A 25,293-nucleotide genomic window follows, 5' to 3' on the forward strand; every position below is an offset into this window, starting at 1 on the left:
AGGCCAATCTTCAGGGGTGAGCAGGTACAGCGGCCAAGGGGGCAGCTCTGCCGGCGGTGCTTTGCCCACCAATGCACCCCAGGCCTAAACAGGCCTAGCGCAGGGCTGGACGGGACAGAGCCCTGGGCCCGCTCCAAGCTGAGGAAGGGCCAGGCCCCTGCGGCAGAGGGGCAGCATGAGGCAGGCAGGAGGGGCTGAGCCATCTGTTTAGGGGTTGGCGTGAGGGGCTGAGAAGCAGGAGAGCCATGCATCGTGCATTCTGGGGGTGAAGGAGGAGGGGGTGAGGCCTAAGGTGCACCGGGGACAGGGGGCATCACCGAAGCGGATGGGGTGTCCGCTCAGGAATTGGTACTCTGGGATCCAGACCAGCCCTTCTGGGGAAAAACACCAAACCTGAGCATAAAACATGAAAAACATCTTAAAAGCAACAAAAAGCTGGCAAAAAGCAAGGAATGATCAGGTTGAGGCTGCGGGGAAGCCCTTCCTTCAGAGGCTTCGCAGACCAATATCACTCGAGGCTCGAGTTGCCAAGGCTTTAGTGGTGTGGGGGCAGAAGACCACCCCCAAGAGGGGTGAGAGACACCCCACCCCTCAAAGAAACAGCAAGGCCAAAAGGTTACACCCCAGGTGCAAGGGTGAGCCCGAAACACACCTTCCCTGCCCCAGGGAGTGCGAGGCGTGTTCTTGGTGCTGAGCAATGTGGGTGGAAATCCCAGAGGAACTGGAGTCCTGAGCTAGTCCCAAACAGGTCTGAGTGACGACTTCTTATCCCTGGGCTGCAGGCAGGGCGGGGAGGGCACAAAGCATCAACCTATGAATTTAGAGCGATGCGGGCAGCTTTCCTCAGGAGGCGGGAGATGAGGGGCCTGGGGCAAACACCACCCTCTGAGGGGCTCACCTGCATTCTGGAAGGAGTGCAAAGAATCCCCACAACTAACGTTTTAAAGAAAATGATCCGTCTCTAATAAAATGTGAGAGTGCCAGCAGAAACAGCACAGACATGACCAAAGACTTCAGCTGAGAGAATTATCAGACATTATCAGACACAGAATATAAGCTAACTGTGTAATTTCACACAATTTAGAGGTTTTAGGCAAAGGAAAGGAACTATAAAGAATAACCAGGGCTTCCCTGGTGGCACAGTGGTTGAGAATCTGCCTGCCAATGCAGGGGACACGGGTTCGAGCCCTGGTCTGGGAGGATCTCATGTGCCGCGGAGCAGCTGGGCCCGTGAGCCACAACTACTGAGCCTGCGCATCTGGAGCCTGTGCTCCGCAATAAAAGAGGCCACGATAGTGAGAGGCCCGCGCACCGCGATGAAGAGTGGCCCCCGATTGTCGCAACTAGAGAAAGCCCTCGCACAGAAACAAAGATCCAACACAGTCAAAAATAAATAATTAAAAAAAAAAAAAAGAATAACCAACTTTATTGAAAAGTAAAGTTTCTAAAAAATGAAACTATAATAACTAAAGTTAAAGTTTCAATGGATGGGATTCACAGGGCTCTAGACACTGATGAGGACAGAATGACCTGGAAGACAAGTGAGCACAGGAAACCGGACAGTGAATGGGAGACGAAGTGATACGGGCTGAGGGGCGGCGAAGGTGGGGGCAACGTCACACCTGAGCCCCAAAGGCCAGGAGGGAGAGGATGGGGTGGAGGCGGTGCATCAAGTGATAGAGGCTGAAAGTTTCTCATAAACGATTAATGACACGAGTGTGAGAAAAAGATGTCCCAAGATTCCCAGTTTGAATAAATACAAATAAAATCCCACACCCAGACCTGTCTTATTAAAACAGTCGTAAATGGCGCAGGCAGGTAAGACAGCTGACTTTTGGAAAGCTGTGGACTTGGCTGAGTATCTCTGAGAGCAGCAGTGAAAGCCAGGACAGCAGAAAGATGCTGAGAGGAAACGGCTGGACTCCCAGGGCCGAGAGCCCGTCGCTTTCAAGGTAAGTGTGCAAAAGAGAGAATAAAGAAGAGCTCCCGTACTGGAAGCCTGAGACACGGGGAGGGTGCGGGGAGGAGAGCGAGGGGTGCGGCCTAAACACACGATGCTCACGTCTCGTGTCTCCGAGACTGAAGGTCACTGTATCATCTGGGTGCGAGTAAAAGTATGATTTTCCCGCACTGCGGACGTTGATAACCTCAGGAAGCAACGAGCAATTTCTAGGCAGCCACTAAAAGCCCAGGGACAGAGTGTGTAACCTCCAAACGAGAAGAAGGAAGAACCGAAATGACAAAACAGTTACTGAAAATAAGGCCAGAACAAAGAGAAAGGGGGACATGAAAGGGAGGAGAATAGACAGAAATCAAATGCAATCAGATGAGAGGTACTGTGGTCGTCAGGCTCCAAGACGCCCCGAGAGCCGGCCTCCGGGCCCATGGGCAGGCCCCCCCCACGTCACATCAGGAGGCGTTGTGTGGCCGGCAGAACACGGAGGAAGTGATGGAGCCTGACTTCTCAGGCCGGGCCACGGAAGCGTGTCTCCAGTGGTTGGTCCGGAACCCCTTGTTCTGAGGACGCTCCGCCCACGGTGAAGTCGCTCAGGCAGCCCTCTGGAGGGTCCACAGGGGGAGGAAGTGAGGCCTCCACCCCTCACCGTGTGGGTGAGCCGTCACGGAGTGGATCCCTGCCCCAGCCAAGCCTCTGCCAACGTCTTGCCTGAAGCTTGTGTGAGACCTCGAGCCAGTACCTCAAGGTTAAGGCCCTCTTGGGTCCCTGACCCTCAGAAATATGTGGGATAACAGGTATTTGTTGTCTGGAGTAATTTGTTGTGCAGAATCCATGTATCTGTGTGTATGTACGATCACATAAAATGCAAATGTTAAATGTGCTGTTTAAAAGAGTGTGGTCAATCTGAATTTAAATTTTGGCCGCTCTTGCCTTCTGAGACGGACCACATTCTGTCTATGGAGTGTGCATCTCCCTGAATAAACCCGCTTTCACTTTAAAAAAAAAAAAATCACATTTTATGCAGAGAAATATCTAAAACGTAAGATTAGAGAATGACTGAAAGGAAAAGATATACTAGGCAAATTCTAGCCAAAATACAACAGAGGCTGAAGAAATATAAAGTAAAAATTGTCAGGATTATAAGAAGGTGATGCATCCCAAAGATTGTTACCCTACTTGGCTTAGTAATTGATGGGACATGCAGACAAGAAATACCAGAAAGATATAAAAGATCTGAAAGACACAATAAACAAGCTCAACCCCACTTCTGACACCCAGTAATCGTGGAACACACACTATTTTCAGGCACCGCGAGCACTGACAACATAAAGCAACTCACAAGTGTCTGGGTGTTGAAGTGACACAGCTCCAATCAAATACAATTATGCTAACAAGAAAATACAAGCTAATTACAAAATCTGATGCAAATGTATTTATAGGAAACCAATTTCTAAATAACTTAAAGATCAAAGAAATAATTGTAATGAAAATTAGAAAATACTGATCTGAATAATACCCAAACTACTGCATTTCAAAAATTTTCAGATGCAGTTAAAGTAGAAAATAAAGGGAAATTGTCATCCTTAAATGTACGTATTGAAAAGAAGAAATGCTGAAAATTAAGAACCAACCATCTAGCTCAAGAAGTTAGAAAAAGAACAAACCCAAATAACAAATGTAAGAGCAGAAGTAAGCAAATAGAAAGTTCAACAAAGCCTAAGGCTGGTTCTCTGAGAAGCTGGATAAAGTGACAGACCGTGGAGAGACTGATGGCGGCGGGGGCGGGGTGGGGGGAGGGGACAATATTAGGAATAAAAGCGAGACGTCATCTCTCATTCTGCAGATGTTAGATAATGAAGGAAGACAAGGTCCGCTTCCCATTCCTGCATCAATTGATGCCACTCACATGAACAGAATAATACGACCATCCCATTAGATTCAGGGGAAACAGTGGAGATATTCTATGTCATTCATGATAAACAGAGAAAACATCTCTCAGCAAGCAAGGAATAGCCGGAATGTCCTCGATCTGAGAGCGTGCATTTGCGAAAACCTTACCGCTGACTCCTGCTCCCCTCCCTACTGAGGTTCCAGCTAGTGCAGTGAGGCAGGAACAGGGACAAGGCAGAGAGACCAGAAAGAAAGGAGGATGGACGTCATTCGAGGTGATGGGATTGCATAGAAAATCCAAGGCATCTACGAACTAGTGTGGGACCCGGAGGTCAATTCACCAGCGCTGTGGGCTACAGGGTCAGTGTGCAAAAGCCATGGGGATATTCTACACATTAGCACAAATAACTGGGAAATAAAATTTAAAACACCATTTATATCACTCATATGTGGCATCTTAAAAAAATAAGTCAAACTCATAGAAACAGAAAGTAGAAAACCGGCTGCCAGAGTCTGGGAGGTGGGGTGGAGGGGAGAAAAACACTCAGCTGTAAAGTAAGCAAGGTCTGAGGACCAGACGTAAGACGTGGCGGCCACAGTTGATAACCATGCGTTGCATCACTGAAGTTTGCTAAGAGTGGATCTTAAATGTCCTTACCAGAAAAAGAGAAAAAGATTAAACCCCACCATTTACTAAAGTATCAAAGTTTATTGATAAAAATACATGTATAAAAGTACCAAAAATACATCAAATACATAGGAATACATTTGATGAAAAAACCCATGCTAGAAGTATTGCTTAGAAAAGCTAAAGAATACCTAAGTAAATGTCGAGATACATCATGCGCGTAGATTGGGAGTCTCAGTGTGGTAAGGGCATCAATTCTCCCTGAAATGATCGATAGCTTTGACCCGATCCCCATCAAAATCCCACCAGGCTGTCTCTAGAAATCCACAGGCTGATTCTAAAATTTAAATGGAGGACTTCCCTGGCGGTCCCGTGGTTAAGATTCCGTGCTTCCAGGGCAGGGGGCATGGGTTCGATCCCTGGTCAGGGAACTAAGATTCCACATGTCACGTGGCACGGCCAGAACAATAAAATAAAATTAAATAAATAAAATTTAAATGGAAATTCAAAAGACAGAACAGTCCAGGAGATCCTGGGCAGGAAACAGTGTTGGAGAACTTAGCTATCGCTTTTCAAAACTTATTTCAAAACTGCACTAATTAAGACTTAATTGTGGTGTTGGTATAAGGATAAGCAAACGATCGATGGAACAGAACAGAGAACCAGAATTCATTCTGGAGAGTCTATTTTGACAAAGATGCCAAAGCAACTCAACGGGAGAAGGCGAGTATTTTCGATAATGGTGAGGGGGGTGGTCAGCTGGACGTCCAGATGAAAGCAAACAGACTTGACACCACGCGCAAAACCTAACTCAGGGTGGATCAGAGACCACATGTGAACGTCAAAACCGTAAAGCTTCTAGGAGGAAATATACAGGAACATCTTCATGACCCTGGGGGAAGCAAAGTTATTTTAGGCCGGATGCCAAAAGCACTAGCCACAAAAGGAAAACTGATCAATTGCCCTTTATAAAATATTTCTACTCTTCAAAAGGCATCACTAAGAAAGTGAAAAGGCAAACCACAGACTGGGAGAAAATATTACCCGTACACATATCTGAGAAACAAATATACGGATTATCTAAAAACCACTACAAATAAATAATAAAAGGACAAACGACCTAATTTTAAAATGGGTAAAAGATTTCAACAGGCACTTCACAGCGAAAGGCATCTGAACGGCCAGTAAACATAAAGCATGACTAGTCACCAGGGAAACACAAAGTAGAACACACCTACCAGAATGGCTAAAAATACGAAGTTCACGATGCCGAGCGGTGGCGGGGATGTGGCTCAGTCAGGACTCCCATGACCTGCTGGGTGGAGACACCGCCAACACCGTAGAAGGCTGCGGGCAGTTTCTTCTAAAGCAAAGTCTAAGCGTCCCCCGCGACCCGCAATCCACTCCCAGGTACAAACCCGGGAGAAATGACGCACAGGTCCGCGTGGAGGCTTGCTCTGGCGTGACCGGGCACCTCCATTTGTGACAGTCCCCAACGGGAAGCAACCCACCCTCCCATCAGCACACTCAAGCCTGGACGCTGCTCGGCGAGGAGAACGTGCACGCAGGTGCCCTCAGCATGGCTGCCCAAGGCCAAAGAGGCCGGACACAGGCGAGCATGTGCCGTGCGGGTCCACGTGTGGCCCGGCAGCCTGGGCTGACTGAAGTCAGAGAGTGGTCATCGCATGGCCGGAGGACAGGGTGGGAAGGGGCACGGGAAACTTTCTGTAGAGCAATGTCCCCTCTCTCCATCCGGGCGGTGGTCATGAAGGCAAACACATCGCAGCACCGTGTCTGCTGGAGACCTGTCCTTGCTATTTGTAAGTTGCGCCTTAAGAATATTGTGTCAAAAGAGATATTATTTACTGTGGCATTAAAAACCACCAAATAGCCAGAAAAAAAAATCTAATGAAAGATGTGCCAGACCTCTACCCTGAAAGGCCACAAGACACAATCCAGAGAAAATCAAAGACGCCCTAGTTAAGTAGAGTAGATCATGATTTTGATTTGAAAGACAATATAAAGAGATGTCAATTCTCCCCTCTGCAGATTCAAGGTGATCCCAATCAAAATCCTGGCAGTTTTTCCTCCCCTCCCTTCTCCCCTCCCTCCCTCCCTCCCTCCCTCCCTCCCTCTCTTCTGTCTGTCTGTCTGTTTCTTTCTTTTTTTCTTTCTCTTGAGGAGGACAGGCTGATCCTGACATACGTATGGAAACGCAAAGGGCTGAGAACAGCCTCTGGTGCGGAGTGTACTTCCCGAGCTGCTGGCTGGGCCGGGCCAGGTGACCTGCCCTCACCTGCACACGGTGCGGTGAAGGCTGCAAGCGCTGACATGCTGCCCAGATGTCACGAGACAAACTCGCCCTGGGCAGCTGCTGGCTCGCGGCTGAGGATCCTGTGTTTCTGGCCTGAACACAGCCGTAGCGGGGAAGCAAGCGCAGCTAATCCCGCGGGACCCCCGGGGCCACAGCCGCGTGACCATCACGCATTGCTTCACTCCGAGGTGAGCGCCACGCACGGTCACCGCAGCACAGACCCACTCAGACACTCCCGGGGGTCCCTGAAACTGAGAGAGACCCTAATAGGTGGTGTCGGCTTGGGAAGCAGTGGGGGGGGGGGCGAAGAGCGGCTGCAGGAGGCTGACCCTCTCGCCCTCTCCCATGGGCACCAAGACCGAGGCAAACGACAGCGACACCGCACACGGCAGGGAGACTGGCCGGGGGGTCACGCGTGCCCAGTGTGGCGCAGCCGGGCGCCTTCCTGGAGGGACCCTCGAAACCCAGCGTGCGCCCTGGGCGGACCTCGACCTCGTCTGGAGTGGCTTCGGGAGTAACCTTGGCTCCTACGAGCAGGAAGCACCTAAGCCCGGCCGAGTCACCTCTCTGCACCGTCCTGGGCACCAGAGAGGACAGCCCCGGACCAGCTGTGCTCCTGTCCTTCCCTGTGACTGGCCGGGTGTGGGACATTAGGACCTGAGTGTGGGAAGGTGGCCCACCAGGAGGAGGTGGGGAAACACTGAGCCCGCAGAGCCTCGACGTGGACCAGGTTCTCATCTCGATCCAGCAACAGACAAAATCGAGACGCTTACAGGAAGAGAGGCCTCCAGGGGCTCAGCCTCCGACCAGGCTGCCGGGGCTGCCTTGCTGACAGTTGCCCTCGGCTGGACAGGAGGCTCCTGGGGAGGCCGTGGGTCTGGTCCCGGAGCCCCAGCGCTGGTGGAGAGAAGGACATATCTTGAAGACGAATGTGGGAGTGGATTTTGATGCACGGAGTTGGCAGGACGGAAACACAGCTTTTGGGGAGAGGGGTTACGTTAGCAGAAGGACCGCCAGCCTGGGCCGAGAGAGGCAGCGCCCGTTTGTGCTCTGAGGACCTGAGAGCCCTGCTTCCTAAGGCTACAAGCCGCGGAGGAAACGGCCAGCCTCCAAGGGGAACGTGTCCCCCACTTTCTCCTTCGTATACGGCCGAGGAGGACGACGAGAAAAGGCCCTCTCGGGGCAGAGCCAAGACTCACTGAAAATGGATTAAGGAGCGTAATCATGGCACAGAGCTTTCCCCCTGGGAAGGGGGCACAGTGTTTGCCGGGGGGATCCAGGGTGCTGTGGACCAGCTACCCTGTGGTGTGCGTGCATGTGTGCGTGTGTGAGCGCATGTGTGTGTGTCCGTGCGTGCTCACGAGCACGCGTGCACGCAGGTACCTCGTGTTGGGAGAGACAGCCCTTGGTCTCTTGTGCCCTCCTACGTGTCCTTCGAGGTGCGCTCTGTCCATGCAAGGCCCTGACCACCCTTCACTTGGGCCACGTCTCAGGGTGAAGTAATGTCTCCCTCCAGGACAAAGAGCTTCCTGAAACAGCAGCAAGTGCCCCAAGCTCACTGTCCCCCACCGTGACATGGGCCCACTGTGCTGCGCCATCCATCTGGGCCACAGTGCGTCCCAGACCAGCCGGCGCTCACGGTCACCATGGGTGACGAAGTCCTTCATCTCTGACCCAGGAGTCGCGTGTCTTCTGGCAGCATCCACGCAACAGCCTCAGCTAAGCTCACAGCCAACAGCTTGCAAGGAGGGGGAAGCAAACCCAGCCCTGGCAGGTTGGCAGCGAGGATGCCTCTGGGACGCACAGTGCAGAGTCCAGGGCCCCAGAGGACGTGGCTGAGGTCTGCGCCGCTGGTGGACCTGATGACGGCTGTCTTCAACAAACGCACACGAGACAAATCAAGTGGACGTGGTGCCCATCTCTCCTGGTCAGGTCAGAGTGGCATGTGAAAACTGGTGCCCATCTCTCCTGGTCAGGTCAGAGTGGCATGTGAAAAGTGGCCAGAGGCTCAGATGGTGCAGCATGGATGTGGATCACTGGGAGAGAAGGTCTTCCTTGGGTCTCCCGAGCACCCTACATATTCTGTGGGGTGTGCCAAGGATGCAAGGCCCTGATCACCCATTTACCTTTCTCAGCATCGTGCTTGCAGTGAGCAGTCCTGGGGGGTGAGGTGCTGTTTCCCTCCAGGACAAGAGCAGGCTTGCTTACTGCTTGCTACAAAAGCGGTAGACGCCCGAGGTTCAGTGTTCCTCAGCTGTGATGCAAACTCAGCGTCTGTAGCAGGCATCTGGGCCACAGTGCGTCACCCCACGTGGCTTCACAGATGTGCAGAGGCTCTCGCTGCTTCCTGAGATGAGAATGATAAAGTCCTTCGTCTCCAACCCAGGAGTCGCGTGTCTTCTGCCAGCCTCCACGCAACAGCCACAGCTACACTCACAGCTCGTAAGGAAGGGAAAGCAAATCCCAGACTGGGCAACTTGTTTTTCTGGTTCACAGTTATCCAGGTGAAGAGAAATGATGGAGAATCACAAGATCCCAGACTCAGAGTCTGGTTCTATGACTGTGGAGACTTTTGGAGTGGGGTGCGGTGGGGGTGGGGGCGGTGAGCGTAGTTTGTTTGCAGAAGGTAAGTGAATGCCAGTGACCTGGAGATTGGACTGTTGTATATTTGATTATCGTTCAGAACATATTCACTCCGCTCCTCCTCCCCCACTGAGGAGTAGCCTTCGTTGCCCACCAACTTGAGTCTGGGTAGATGTGATGTGAGTAGAAGCTTTCAGATGCCTGCACCGTTTGACTTGCCCTCTCATGCTGATACCATCTGCCTCGTGAAGATGATGCCTGGGGAACCACTGACCCCAGAAGGGGAGAGACGTGAGGTGGATCTCAGCCCAACCTGCAGCCTGGAGCCTGGCTCAGCCTTCCTGGTAGAACCCAACATTGCTACAGCCGACCTGAAGATGTGTGAGAAACAGAGGCTTGATGAATAAGTACCTCCGAGGTTGGGGAGGGGTTGTCTTTGTTATGCAGCATTACTGCTGCAAAAACCTGACATAATAAAGACAGGAGCATAGACAATTGGGACACTGTAGAGTCCACAACCAGAAAAACATACCTAGCCACCTGTCTTGCGACAATGGTACAACACAGCAAAGAGGACGTAGTGTCTTCAATGCACTACGCTGCATCAGCTGAACGTCTGTACAAAAATCGTGCGGCTTAACTCCTACATCACACCACGCCCAGAAACAGTTCCAGATGGAACATAGCTCTAAATGTGAAAGGTGAAACCATACAATTTTAAGAAGAAAACAGGAGTGACTATTTTTATGACTCTGGGGTAGGCAAAGATTTCACAAACAGAAAACATAAATGCTAATCATAAAAGAGAAATTGATATTGACATATACTGAAATTAATAATGTATGTGCACCAAAAGATACTATTCAGAGAGTAAAAGGCAAATCATAGAATGAGAGAAGGTATCTTTAATATATATACCCACCAAAGCACTTGTATCCAGAATATATAAGGAACTCCTACAAGTTGACAGGAATAGGGAACAGAAAAACATGCCCAAATACAAAAAAGGTACTTTGCAAGAGTATGTTGAAATGGACTGTTGACATGAAAAGGTGCTGAATTTCTCCAGTCATCAGATAAATGCAAATTGAAGCTATCATGTGAACCCACTGCACATCTACTAGAATGGCTAAAACAAAAGGACAGAGAATATCTAGTGTTGGTAAGAGTGTGCAGTAACTGGAAGACTCATACACTGTGGTGGAATTTACACTGGCACAGTCACTCTGGAAAATTCCTTGGGAGTGTCTACCAAAGCTGAATGCATGACCCAGCAACTCCATTCCTACAGAAAGATGTATACATGTTCACCAAATTCAGGAGTGCTCACAACAGCACTATTTGTAATAGTCTGAACTAGAAACAATGTAAATGTCTATCCACAGTAGTATGTAAATAAACTGTGGTTGAGAACCAGTTTTAACCACATGCAAGAAACCACATCCAGACATATATCAAACTCAACATCAAACCAAGTTAGGTTCATTCCTGGAATGCAAGGTTGGTTTAACATGCAAAAATTGATTGATGTTAGGTGCTACAGGCAACTTCTTAGAAAAAGAAAAACCTATTGATGTTATTTACCACTTTAATAATATAAAGAAGAAAAAACTTAAGATAGTCTCATAGATGCAAAAAAAATTGAGAAAATTCACTACACATTTGTAATAAAAATTCTTGGTAAGGATTAGAAAGAAACTACTTTAACATGCTAGAGTATCTATACATTTATATCTATATATCATATCTATAGCTTTATTAAGACCTACAGAAAATGTCATTATAAATGAGAAAATGTTAGAAACATTCTCTTTAAAATCAGGAATTCAACAATGGTGCCCAACATTGTGTAGGAGGTTCTAGCCAGTACAATAAGACAAGACAATAGGGGCAAGAAGGTTGGAGTGGAAGATATAAAGCAATTTACACAGGATATAATTATTTACATAGAAACTCAAAAGAAGATACATACACATTTTTAGGAATAATGGGAGAGTTTAGAAATGTGGCAGATAGAAAATTAATATATAAAAGTCAGTTTCATTCTATATGCCAGCAGCAAACAATGAGAAAATTTATATAGAGAGATGACACCATGTGCAGTAGTATCTGAATATCAAGTAAGAAAAATAAATCTAATAAAAGATGTCTATGATCTCTGATGGGAAAATTCTAAAATTTAAAGTGATCTAAGTAAATGGAGAGATATGTCACGTTCATGGGTAGAAAGATATGATTTCATTAATTTATCCATTTCCCCAAAATTGATCCATGGATTCAATGCAAATCCAACCAAAATATCAATAGGATTTTTTTTGTTGAACTTGATAAAACAACTAGGACATTTATATAGAAAAGAATGAGGTCAAGAAGGACCAAGACCCTTATGAAGATGAGCAGAGAGAGGCAACTTGCCCTACCAGATACAATAAGCAGTGTGGCACTGGTGCAGGGGGGCAAACTCACCAGTGGAACAGAATAGAGACTCCAGAAATAGACCCACACATACACACAGGTGGGATACCAGTTCACAGGGGGATAGAAATAAATTGTTCAAAAAATAACTGAAAAAATTTTCTGCATGAACAAAACTAAAATTCGATTCTTAACTCACACCATATACAAAAGTCAACTCCAAATGGATTAGGACTTTTATGTCAAAAACAAAATTTAAAACTCTTTTTTTTAAAAATAAATTCATTTTATTTATTTATTTATTTTTGGCTGCATCGGGTCTTCGTTGCTGCGCGAGGGCTTTCTCTAGTTGCGGCAAGCGGGGGCTACTCTTCGTGGTGGTGCTTGGGCTTCTCATTGTGGTGGCGTCTCTTGTTGCAGAGCACGGGCTCTAGGTGCACGGGCTTCAGTAGTTGTGGCACGTGGGCTCAGTAGTTGTGGCTTGCAGGCTCTAGAGCGCAGGCTCAGTCGCTGTGGCGCACGGGGCCATGTGGGATCTTCCTGGACCTACATTTACTACTAAGAGTTTTACATTTTGGGGCTTCCTTGGTGGCACAGTGGTTAAGAATCCACCTGCCAATGCAGGCGACACAGGTTCGAGCCCTGGCCCGGGAAGATCCCACATGCCGCGGAGCAACTAAGCCCATGCGCCACAACTACTGAGCCTGCCCTCTGGAGCCCGTGAGCCACAATTACTGAGTCCGTGTGCCATAACTACTGAAGCCCGCGTGCCTAGAGCCCGTGCTCTGCAACAAGAGAAGCCACGACAATGAGAAGTCCACACACCGCAACAAAGAGTAGCCCCCGCTCAGCAACAAAGACCCAATGCAGCCAAAAATAAAAAAATAAATAAATAATTTTTTTAAAAAAAGAATCCATTCATAAAAATCAATTCCCTTTCTATCAACCAGCCACAATTTGCAGGAAAAAAAAATTTTTATTTGATACTACTTACAATAGAATAAAAAAATAAAAAATATATGTCTAAATCCAACAAAAAAGTGCAAGACCATTACGAAGAAAATTCTAGGAGTTTATTGAAAGATCTTAAAGGATTTATTTATGGAGAGATATACCATGTTCACAGATTCTAAGGCTCAATAATGTAAAGAAGTCAGTTCTCCCCAAACTGATGAATTTAATAGCAATAAAAAATTTTTAATTTTAATAAAAAATTATGTTGGTGGATCTTGACAACCTAATTCTGTAACCTGTATGGAGGTGTAGGGGGGTCAAGAACAGCTGAGTCATTTTCAAGGAAGAAAAAGAAGCTTATAGGACTTGTCTGACTAGCACAAAGACATCCTACAAAGCTGTAGTAATGAAGACCTTGTGGCACTGTCCCAGGGCAGACAAACAAAATGGTGGAGCTGACCAGAAGGTCCAGAGGTGCCAACATGCAACAGTGCCAGCCTGCAGGTGAACAGGGGAGGGGCGGTTGGGCCCCCATGTCTCACACCACGTGCCAAGTCAGCTCCAGGAACATTCAAGGCTGGAATGTATGAGTCACAGCAATGCTCCTAGAAGAAGAGGGCTTCACGACCTCAGGGTAAGGTCACAAGCCATAAAAATCACCAACTGTCGAGGAAAAGCTTGACCTATTGGAGTTTATTAAAATTAAGGTAGCTTTACATCCAAAGACACCATAAAGGAGTGAAAAGACAGATCACAAAGTGGGAGACAGTGTTTGCCACACAAATCAACTGAAAAAGGAGGAGAATCCAGAATAGATGGCTGTCACCCCTACAAATCAGCAAAAAAGATGTGCAGTTCTAAGGACGATCAGACAAAAGATGTGCTTTTCAGGACAGGAGACCTAATTGGCCAACGCATGTCTGAAAATAGGCCATTTTATTAGTAAATAGGAAAATGCAAACGAGGGTCATCACTCCCTCCAGAGGCAAACAAGATGCCCTGTCAACGCCAAGTATTGGCACCAATGGGAGCAATGGCCACAGTGTAGCCACGGTGTGACCACGGTCAAAGTGCAGTCCCTCTGGCCACGCTTGCAGTGCCCAGTGCACCAGGTTTAATACCCCACCCCCCGCCACCGCCAAGTTCATGTCCACTTGGAATCTGTGAATGTGACCTTATTTGCAGATGTAATCAAGGTAAGGTGAGGTCACCTTACTAGAGGAGGGTGGGACCCAATCCAACAACTGGTGTCCTTTTAAGAGGGAAATTTGGACACAGTGACACACTGAAGGAACACCGTGTGAAGCAGGGCAGAGATTGGAGTGACTCGTCTGTAAGCCAAGGAACACTGAGGACTGCCAGCGGCTGCCAGAAGCTGGAAGAGACAGGAAGTTTCTTCCCTACAGGCTCTGAGAGCTCGGCCCTGCCAACACCTTGGTTTTGGACTTGTGGCCTTCAGAGAAAATGTCTGTGGTTTAAGCCACCAAGTTTGCAGTACTCTGTTACAGCAGCTAATACACCTACTTAGGTAGAAGCTGTGTGCGCCCTGTTGACACTCACTCCTAGGAAGATGCCTGGGGAAAGCTGCACAGTGCATTACAGAAAAAACCTGGAAATTGCCCCCATGGAGAGGCAAGCTGCTAAGCAGTAGGGCTGACAGACCTTGGTGCCAGACTGGACATGGGGTGAGGATGGCGGGCCGGACTGGAGGTGGCCTCCAAGGGCCCTGCCAGCTCTGAAAGCACACGCTCACCGTGCCCGGAGCTGGCAACTCTGGGGGGTGGTCCACACACGTGCTGATGCGACAGACATGTACTGAGCATCTGCTATGTGCCAGGCATGGCCCCAGGTGCAAGGGTGCACCAAGAGCCCAGCCCCTGAGAGCTTACAATCCATGGGGACACAGACAGACAGGCAAAGAGGCTGTTAGTGCCAGGGAGAAAGAGAGACAGACAGACAGACACACTGAGAACCCAGGGGGGTGGTGGGCACAGCAGGTGCAGGTGTTCTGGCGAGTTCAGGGAGACAGGTGCACCTGGGGCAGAGCAGGTGGGGGCATGGCCCTGGCTGGTGTCACTCTCTTGGCCACTGCTGGGTGCCAGACCATTGGAGACGGCACTGGGGTGCAGACATAGCCAGGCCACCCCTAGAGACGCAGGGCTGCTCCATACCTGCCTGCCTGTGTTCGGAGGCCAAGCCCAGGCCAGGCTCCCGGGCCTCCCGTGGCCCACTCCACCAGAAGCTTCAGAAAACAGCGCAAGGGTCCAGTGATTGCCGGCCCCCTCCCGCCTGCGGCACTTGGCGCCTATGCAGATCTCAAACTCAACGCCCCATTGGCGCCACACCCCACAGGGGAGAGACACGAAGGCTGTCACCCACCTGGTCCTGTGCAGGGGACCCGGCGCTCAGCAGGCCCCCCACTATCCCGACAACTGGCCGGGACCAGGATGGGGCCAGGGCGCCCTGAACCCTGCTCTGAGCTCAGGCCGGTGCCTGGACGAGAGGCCCCGCCCCGCCCTAGAGGACGCAGAGCAGGTAGCCCCACGCAGACCCGGGGCTCAGACGGGCACAAGCACGGCGCTGTTACCTGACGGTCTGGGCGGCTGAAACTGAGCGCTCTCCGCTGTCTTCACGCTCGGAAGAAGGGACGGCAGCGGGTGCACATTTAATAAGTTTGGATGCAAGTGTTCGTCTGATTCGGCCTTGGCGAGAGCAGAGCTCAGGGCCTTATTGTCTAGGCGCTGAAAGGTACAGGTGGGGGGGCTCTATCTTCCCGTCAGACTCCCTGCGGCCGCACTTTACTTTAGCACTTCTCTCCGCCAGCCTCTTTAAGGGCACAGGCAAGGTGCAAGGAAGTACCCTTTCGTCTTTCAGTTTCAAGTCTTGCTGGAGAGCCATTCGTGGGGGTCCCGGAGCCAGGCCTGGCATGGCCGAGGGGCACCTCTCTCTTAGTGGATGAACGTCCAAGAGTGGAGATGCAAAGTCTAAGTTGGAGATGGGCGGCATCTGCTTCTTGGGTCTCCCCACGCCCACCCCTTCCACGAAGAGGTCGGACCCCGGGAAGGGGGGCAGCTCTACTGCAGGCTGGGGAGGGAAGGATGAGGTGAGGGGTGCTGGCTGGCCCTTTCCTGGCCTGCCGGTCAGGTGTAAGGCCTCAGGGAGAAGCCCCGGCCACACTTCCCGATGGCTGGGCTGCCCACTGGGTCCCCCCTCCAGGGGGGCCAGGTTGCAGGGTTTTGCTGCCTGGCCTGCAGGAGGGCTCCTGGGGGAGCAGGCCCCCGGAAAGACCCCTGAAGGAAGGCTGGATCTTCACCCCAGGAGGACGGAGGACACTGCAGGTCGGAAAAGGAACAGCCTAGAGGGGCCTGGAGGCCACGGACATCCCGCCAGCCCAGCCAGAGGGCCCCCTGCCTGGTGGCCACAGAGTTGGGGTTGGCTGGGGAGGAGAGACTGGAAAGCTGGACGGCAAAGGCCAGCTGGGTGAGACCCCCCGGGGCGTGGGGAGGGGCCACCCCGAGGTGGCCAGCGGGAGAGGGACGCCCCGCCCCCTCACCTGTCTCCACAGCAGCTCGAAGTTGCCGACGTCGCAGTTTCGGTCGACCTTGCGGTCCACCACCACCTTGATGGTGTCCTCCTGCACCTGCGCGCAGAGCTGGGCCGTGACCGGCGTGGACGCGTGCATGGCGGGGCTAGAGTTGATCTCGATCAGCCAGGGCTTGAAGTCGCGCCCGAGGATGAAGTCGGCGCCGTACAGCTCGAAGCTGTTCTTCCGCGGGTCTACGTGGTCCTGGGCCACCTTCATGGTGTTGGTGATGGCCCTCTTCATGGACGGGTAGATGACGCTGCCCCACACGGCCCCGCGGCCCCTCTTCTGCAGGTACTCCTGGAACCGGGTGCTGGTCCACATGTTGTGACCCGGCAGCAGGGGGCTCCGGTCCTTGTCGTTCTTCAGGTGCTTCTGGATGGAGTTGTTGCACAGGTGGATGGCGCTGCGAGGCAAGGCCGCCGTCAGGGTCGGGGGCGGGCGCGCAGGCTTCTCTCCTCCCAGCGGGCGCCCCGGGACCCCACCCTGAGGCCCCGCCCAGACCCCGCCCCGAGGCTCCGCCCCCGAGACCCTGCCCCCGCGGGCCCTGACCCCGGCGCACCACCGCCGCAACAGGAGAGGTTCTGACCGGTTCCCTATCCTCCTAGGCAACCTCAGGACGGCCCTCCCATCCGGCCTGGGACCACCATGGGGTGGGGAGGGGAGGGCAGGGCAGAAGCCAGCCAGCCCGGGGCCACCAACTAGGGGCCTCCAGCAAGTACCACCCTCTGAGCCTGTTTCCCCACCTGTCCCTGGAGGAGAGCCGGAGCCCCCCAAGGCGAGAAAGATCCGCTAAGTGAAATTTACAATTAATTCGTTTATACTCTGGCATTGTTCTAAACAGGATTGAAATTGAATAGAATCTACTAGGAGATTATAAAATACATGGGTCTTGTTCAAAGTCATTTTCATTTAAACGTGTCCTTGGGCCTGGGGATTTGCCATCTTGTTCTGGGTGGTGATACCGCCCCTGTGACCATGAGGCAGCTGTACTCCCATAAGACAGATACAAGAAACAAGATACAGGCACACGGAAGAGTTTTGGAAGCTGAAAACAGTGCTGGGAGCTGACACAGTTCAGAAACAATTTCAGAGAATCTCCTGTCAGCCTGGGGAGAGGGTTATGGTCCCGGATGGAGAAATGGCTCAGAGAGGGTAAGAGACCTGCCAGGCACACAGCTCACAGCTTGGCAGGGCCGGGCAGGCTGGAAGGGGCTCCGTGGGCTTCTCACTGCCCCGTCAGCCCAGGACCCCTCCTCCAGGCCCTCCTGGCCTGGTGGGGACAAATGTGCTCCTTGAGCTGCCGGCCAGGACCACTTGTCCCAGCTGCCTGCTCCTGCCAGGTGTGACCCCAGGTGTGGTCACAGCGCCCAGCTTGAGCACAGTGACCCCCCTCAAGGTCTCTGTTGAGCAACCTTCAGTCCTCGTGATACTGACGGGCTCCCCTGTAGCCCCCGCCAAGCTGCCTAGGCACCCAGCCGGGCACCCCGCGTGTGGTCACAAAGCAGAGCCACGGAGGCCCTCCATTTGGAAAGAGAGGCGGCAGCTATTCTCTCAAGAGAATGGCACGTTCCCAAGACTTCGCTGGTGGGCTCTCGTCCTGACACACACCCGGCCTGCCCGCTCTGGGACCCTGGTGGGCCTGGGTTCACCCACCCCACGGCACCCACTCCTGCAGGTCTGAGCTGCGGCCCGGCACCCCCTGCGCCCTGTATCGGGTACTGCTCGCATCGTCTTGGCCCCTCCTAACCCCGCGTGGCTGGGGTCATCCTCAGAGGACCCCTCAGGCCACCCTCACGTCCCACAGTCTGCCTCGTCGGAGAGCCGCCCTCCCACCTCCCCAGACACTCCAGCAGCTTCCCCGCCTGCAGGATCCCCACCCCACGGCTCTGGGGGCTCGCAAAGCGAAGGCCGCGCAGGGTCTACTGCAGGATTTGAGGGGCTGGTCCCCAGGAGGCTCCCAAAGGAGCCCTACCTGTCCCCTCCCTCCACATGCTGAGGGGACCGAGAGAGCGAGCAGAGCTGCACCCCGAGCCCGGCCCGTGTGGTCAGCGGAGGGGCACGGCCGGCCACTCAGCCTCCCCCGCGGAGGGTGCCTGGTGCCCACGAGCACACGGCAGACGGCGCTTTTAGGATTTTCTGGAGAAGATGCACACCCCACGGGGGCGCAAGGCACTGGCTCTGACGGGCAGGGGGCCTGGGCCCGCCCCTTGCAGAGGGAGGTCGAGTAGCCTCCCCAGGCCCGAGCACGACACAGCACCCCGCCGGGCACACGAGACCTGCCTCGCACCCCAGGTGCTGGTGGGAGCCCACCCTCGATGGCACCTAGCTGACCCCCGCTGACCTGTCCAGATTGTGGAGGGAGAAGCGCTGCGTCGAAAAGCGCAGGTAGCTCTCCTTGTAGAACCAGATGGTCAGCGGATTCCAGTCGGTGACCAGGAACCACTGCCGGATGTCAAACTTGGTGTCGTAGACGAGCAGCGGCGTCTCGATGTACTTCTGCACTACCCACTTGTGGTGCTTGGCGGGGGCTTGGTCTGTAGCCACCAGCTCCAGGATCTCCTCCACGTGGTTCATGCACACTATGTCTGCAAGAGGCCACCGCTCAGCCCCCAGCCCCAGAACAACGCCTGCCGTCCGGCGCTGGGGGGCTGCGCGGGAAAAGCTCTGCCCTCGGGGTCGAGGCCACAGCCAGGGCAGCCCTCCAGGCTCGCCCACCACAAGGCCGACCGCGGGCCTCCCGAGAGGACTGAGAATGGGGAAGGTCGGGGATGGGGACAGAGGCCCCGTGAAGAGGCAGCCAGCGAGCTGAGCACTGGCCCGGGTACGGGGGGAGCAGGGAAGCAGGTCGGGCTCTGCAGCCTCAGGAAACCAGCAGGCAGCGTGATGGGCGGCCCCATGGGCTCCAAGGGCTGGTGAGGCCTCACACCCAGGGCGACTGGACAAGTGGGGGTGAACAGGGCGGGGTTGGGGTGCACGACTCTTCCCCCACGTCTGCACCCCTCCACTTTGCAGGAGGGTTTGCATGCCCCAAAGTTAAGCCGTGTGACTGGTGGTGACCAGTGGCATCTGAGCCAAAGTGACGTGCATTTCCCTGGGCTGCAGCATTTAATGTCACCGACAGAACCACCCCCCCCAGCCCTCTCTTTCTCTGCCGTGACACCCCAGAAGCCTGAACTGTGTCACAAGATGGTGGGGGGACTCGCCATCCTCCCTGCCAACCTGCGATGGACAAGCGTGAGGAGAGGCCGAGATGCGGGGCGGTCTGGCTCTCCTGGCCGGCACGGGGGTGGGGGTGCCACTTGCGAGGCCCAGGGGCAGTGACAGCACGGGGCACGAGGGAGCTTTCCTCACAAAACACAGGACCCCGCTCTTCAGTTACAGCAAGTGGAGACCTTGCCATCTTGAGACCAAAGTCCAGGACGAAGCTGCAAACCCCTGGGCCGAGAGCAGACGGGGGCACTGGGTTGGGGGCCAGGCGGTGGGAGTACAGCCAGTGACCTGGCACAAAGGCGTGCACTCGGTTTTGAACAGGTGGGTTTGAGGTGCCTGTGGAGCGTCCCCGGGGATGCAGTGTCGGCAGTGGGTGGAAGGTCTGGGCTCAGGAGAGAGCCCAGGGAGGGACACTGGCCCGGCCCGGGAGGGTGCTTGCTGAGAGCAGGCAGGAGCTCAGGAAAGAGAATGTTTCAGGACATCCTGAATGCAGGGTATCCAGGACCGAATGCAGGAATGTCACAAATTAATAAAGCTTTTTAAAAAAAATCACATAAAAAGTAACCACTTATGAATTTACAGCAACAATAAAACCCCTCAAATAACTCAAGGGGCAAATAGAATATGCAAACAAAAGGTAAGGTCTATTTAGATACTCAGGGAAAAGAGAACATCATATGTATAAACAAGAGGATGCAGGGATGGCTGTATTAGGAGGACATTTCCATAGCCTGAAAGCTTCTACGGTTGCACAAGGATGTTTAGGGAATAAATAAGCTTAGCATTTAAGTCAGCACCAAGAGGGAACAATCCCTCACAGGAAAATTGAAGAAATGCAACCAAAAGTTGGTTCTTTGGAAACACTCATAAGATTGGAAAATCACCTTGAAATCCTGTTTTTAAATGAAGAACCCACAGTATTCACCATTAGGAATAAAGAAGAGGGCACGGTCACAGCCGTGACGCAAGGAGAAGTAGAAAACCTGAGCCGGGGTCACCAGGGACAGAGCTCACAGGGCACTCAGGATGTGCCTGCAAGAGGCCAGTGCCTCTGGGGGTTTTATAACCACCCTGGGCCCAGGCCCCCACTGCTGCTGGATGCGGAGTCCTCATTCCATTGCAGCAGCTGGCGAGCGAGCAAATACGAAAAAGAAAACTACAGTCTAACTGAGGACTAGAGATGGAACTTCCTAATTAATCCTAATTACTTAGCAAAACTTGGAACAGCAGCCATGAAGACCAGGGTCACTGGGACGCCCGCTCCCTGGGACCCGCGAGTCCTGAGCCCCCCAGGGAGCCTGGCGCCCAGCCCCGCCCCCGCCGCCACGGCTGGCTGTCCCCGCAGGGCGCCCAGCTCGGAACTTACCTCGGCCCCGGGACTTGGCCGCAGGCTTTACGATCCAGATATTCCGAAGCCCGTCGATCTCCGTCTGAGGGTTCACAGAGGTGATTTTGTTCAGCAGAGCTTGGCACTGCGAAAAGTAGTTTCTTGAATTGGAGATGAACGCCTCACCGCTACAAAGCAAGATCCAGAAAGCCCGTGAGGCTCCGAGGGCGGTGCCCAGGTGCCAGCAAGTGGCCGCCCGAGGAAAGGGTGAGGGGCAGGTGCAGAGCATCCTGCTGCCCGCCCGACGGGTGCCCAGGAACGTGGCCTGTAGGGTCGTGGGGACCCCCGATTTGAGGACACCCCGGGGCGCTGTGCCTGGGCCCAGAAAAGGTACTGGGAGATGAAGGCCAGGGTCCTTGTGCCGGACCCACGTCAGGGTGGCCCTTGCAGGCCCGTGTGGGAAAGCCGAGCTGCCCATGCCAGCAGCACCCAGGGTCCTGCAGCTCACGCAGGCTGGATGCCAGCTTAGTGTCCCGTGGGCTTGACTGCCAGATTGGCCATGGGGCCCCCCCAGGAAGCCACCATAACTTAAGGGAATAAGGCAGGCAGACGGCATAGCTGTCTGGACGGGTTCAGAGCTCGGTTGCTGGTGCGTCCCTGAAGCCTGGGACCAGGAAACCCACCCCCGGGCCGCATCGCAACCCCACGCGAGGGGGGACTGCAGCAGAGGACACTGCGCGGGGCTCCGAGGCCACCGGCCACCACCTGCGGGGATGGCCCTGGCGTGGGGAAGAAGCTTCCTGGGACACGGACGTCTGTGCACAGTGTTGTGCCCACCCTGCTGGGAAGGGGGGGCAACAGGGAGGGAGAAGCGATGAGTGGGGTCCCCGATGGTGGGGGAGAGGCCCCCATACCGAGGAGCCGAGTTTGGGGCGTGAGAAAGCAGGAGCCCCCTTTGGTGCAGGGAACGTGGGTGACGGGTCAGACGGGGCTTCGCCCCCTGGTTCTAACAGGACACACAGAAGGGGAGCCCCCGGAGCCCCCTGGACCACCTTGGTGGTGCACACGCTCTACCTGACCCCAGGGAGAAGACAGGACCTGGCGGAAGCAGGTGTGAGTCCCGAGCTGTCTGTAACCCTCCCGTCCGGCAGCAGAGACCGGCCCGGGTGCCATGCAAAATGAGGCGGGTCCCCGAGAGCCCAGCCTGATGGCCAGGGGCAGAGCTGCCCAGGAGACCAGCAAACGCAATCGCCACTTGCGCTCAGAAAGAAGACAGGGGTTGATCTTCCCTCGGGGAAGGGTCCCCACGGTCTCCCCAGGGCGCCCAAGCCCTGGGGCTCGGAACGAGGCCTCAGCCCCTCACAGCGGCATCCAAGCAGGATGGAGTCCCCTGTGAGTTTGTGCATCACAATAGGAAAACTGTCGCTTCCCCCTGGGGGCAGAGGACAGAAGGGAGGAGGCGGGACCCCAGCCTAAGGTGGAGGCCTGGCCAAGCTCCCAGTCCCAGACACCCCCATAATCGCCAGAGAACAAGCACCCTCCCCCCAGATGCTGATGATAAGAAAGAAAGGGACACAGCACCTGCCCTTCTGGTCCTGACGACACGCACACCCCGCGTGGGGACCCCGGGCGCCTCAACAAGGAAGGAACGGGGACAGACCGAGCTAACCGCCCTCTGGTTCCCTAACGAGCTCCCTAGCTTGGAAGGTGCCACAGCGGCCCTTGTGGGGTCTGCTGCCGCCACCCCTGGTTACACCTGGGACTTCAAGCCAAGGGCACAGCCCTGCTGGGGAGCTGACCATTCTCGCACAGGTACTCTCATGCAGGTGCCACCCGGGTCCAGATGCAAACACTGCCAACCCCTCAAAATGTTGCCCTGGAGACCACGTCGGCCAGACCCCTCTGCCTCTGACCTGTTCTCCCCACCCCTGTGTGGACGCCTCCTGGCACTGAACTTCACACCAGTGGCTCGTTCAGTCAACAGAACGACGTTGAGAGCCACGTGTGGCGTTGCAGGCATCAGCGGCAAGTTTTTCACACCGTTGGTGGTTTCCAGATTATGAATGAAAACCCTCTGCAGATGTGTTTTCATTTCTCTTGGACAAACGCCCCAAGCACGGCAGAGCTGGGTCATAGGGTATGTAGATGCCTCAATTTATACAAAACGCCTGAGGCTTTTCTAGACAGGCTGCACCGATTTCCAGACACCCCCGCCCCCCCCACCCCAACAGCAGATTAAGGCTCCAGCCGCTCCACATCTCGGCTGACCTTTCAGCCGTTCTTGTGGGTGTGCAGTTGCGTCTCTGTGGTTTTAATTCACCCTTGAATTATGAATTCAGTGATGCTTAGTGTCTCTTCATGTGCTGATTGGCCATTTGCTGTCTTCTTATGTGACATTTCCAATGGGATTATTTCTCTTACTGATTTATGGGCGTTCTTTAAAGATCCTAGATCCGAGACCTCTGTTGGATATACGTGTTGTAAATATGTTCCTCCAGTTTGTGGCCTGTCTTTTAATTCTCTTTGTAGTGTTTTTTGATAAACAGAGTTCTTAATGTCAATAAAGTACAATTTATCAACTTTTAAATTATGATTAGTGCTTTTAGAGAACTATTTAAGACATCTTTGCCTTCCTTGTCGTCATGAAGATACACTCCAATGTTTTATTATTTTTTAAACTTTCACATATCACATGCCACATCTCACATTAATTATTGTGTATTTGTGAGTCAGGATTCAAGGTACACTTTCTTTTTATAAGGATACTAATTGCTCAAGCACCATTTAGTGGAGAGACTAACCCTTCCTCACTGAACTGCAGTGGCACCTTGATCATAAGTGCTCAGACATGTGAGGAGCTATGTCTAGACTCTCCAGTGACATTGGCCTATTTACCTACCTTATCCCCAAGCCACACTGTCTTAATTATTGTAGATTTACAGTTTGTCTTCAAATATGGAGCATAAGTCCTCTAATTTCATTTTTCTTAATCAAGGTTGTCTTGGTTTTTTGTAAATCATTTATATTTCCAAATAAATTTCAGAATCAGTTTGTCAGCTCCTCCCATCCCCCACCACCAAAAAAATCCCTGCGTGGATTTTGATGGGGATTACAATGAATCTATAGATTAGCTTGGGAAAAACAAACATCTCTATACCACTGAGTCTTCTAATTCATGAATGTGGTTTTATACACACACACATACACACACAACACACACACATACTTATTGGGTCTTTAATTTCTCTGTATAATTTTATAATTTTCAGTTTAGGGTTTTCCTTGTATTTTGTTATATTTTTTCTGGATATTTGTAGGGTTTTGATGTTATTATAAATTTCATTTTTAAAATTTCATGTTATGATTGTTACAGTACACAGAAATACAGTGGACTTTTGTATATTGACCTGTTACCTAGTGACCTTGCTAAACTGACTTAATTATGATACTTTCTTTATGATTGTTAAAATTTTTTATGTGCACAATTAGGTCATCAGTAAGTAAAGAGTTTTATGTCTTCCTTTCTGATTTTATGCCTTTTCTTTCTTTTTCTTGTACTATTAAACTCAACAGATTGTTCAGTCAGTACTGACTAGACGTCATGATAGTGGGAATTTTTGTTTCATTCTGATTTCTAGGGGAACACTTTCAGTTCATAACCGTTAAGAAATATATTAGCTTTAGGATTTTTGTAGATAAACTTTATCAAATTAAGGAGGTTTCTTTCTTTTCCTAGTTTGCTAAAAACAACAACAAAACTTAACATGGACACATTGAATTCCATCAGTGTTTTGCATCTATTGAGATGCTCATACAGTTTTTCTTCTTTATTCTGTAAACATGATGAAATTTACCAATTTACTTTTTTTTCCAAAAATGTTATTGTGGTAAAATACATATAACATTAAATTTACTACCTTAAATATTTTTAAGTGTACAGTTTAGTGGCATTAAGTACACTCACGTTGTGCAAACATCACCACCATCATCTTGTAAACTGAAACTCTGTACCCATTAACTCCTCGCCCCTGGCAACCACCATTCTACTTTCTGTCTCTGTAATTTTGATGACTCTGAGTACCTCATATGAGTGGAATCATACATTATTTATCTTTTTGTGTCTGGCTTATTTCACGCATTATAATGTTCTCAAGGTCCATCCACGTTGTAGCATTTGATAGAACTTCCTTCCTTTTAAGGTTGAAGAATATGCCACTGATCAACTTTTGAATGTTAGACCAATCTTGAGTTCCTGGAACTCAAGACTGGAAATGAAGAAATAAAATTGTTTTCTACAGTGACATATCCTGTATGTAGAAAATTCTAAGGAACACACACACACACACACACACACACACTGCAAACTATTAGAACTAATAAATGAGTTCAGCAAAATCACAGTTACAAGATCAATATACAAAAATCAATT

At 51.7% G+C, this 25,293-nt stretch overlaps 1 protein-coding gene and 1 long non-coding RNA gene across 2 annotated transcripts in view; one reads left to right on the plus strand and one right to left on the minus strand.

Annotated features, from left to right (window-relative positions):
• The window catches only part of TTLL8 (tubulin tyrosine ligase like 8), a 57,809-nt gene that overhangs the window by 1,521 nt on the left and 30,995 nt on the right, over positions 1 to 25,293 (minus strand). Inside the window, 5 exon segments of the mRNA XM_082351514.1 lie at positions 15,329 to 15,503; positions 15,505 to 15,825; positions 16,295 to 16,730; positions 18,669 to 18,912; positions 20,904 to 21,052. Of these exon segments, the coding sequence (XP_082207640.1) occupies positions 15,329 to 15,503; positions 15,505 to 15,825; positions 16,295 to 16,730; positions 18,669 to 18,912; positions 20,904 to 21,052 (1,325 nt within the window).
• On the plus strand, positions 8,113 to 12,685 carry LOC309609740. The gene is made up of 2 exons (XR_014233558.1): positions 8,113 to 8,721; positions 8,766 to 12,685. It is a non-coding gene; the product is annotated as an uncharacterized lncRNA (long non-coding RNA).

Source organism: Balaenoptera borealis, assembly GCF_965194805.1.
Source record: "Balaenoptera borealis genome assembly, chromosome: 13".
Classification (NCBI taxonomy): Eukaryota; Metazoa; Chordata; class Mammalia; order Artiodactyla; family Balaenopteridae; genus Balaenoptera; species Balaenoptera borealis.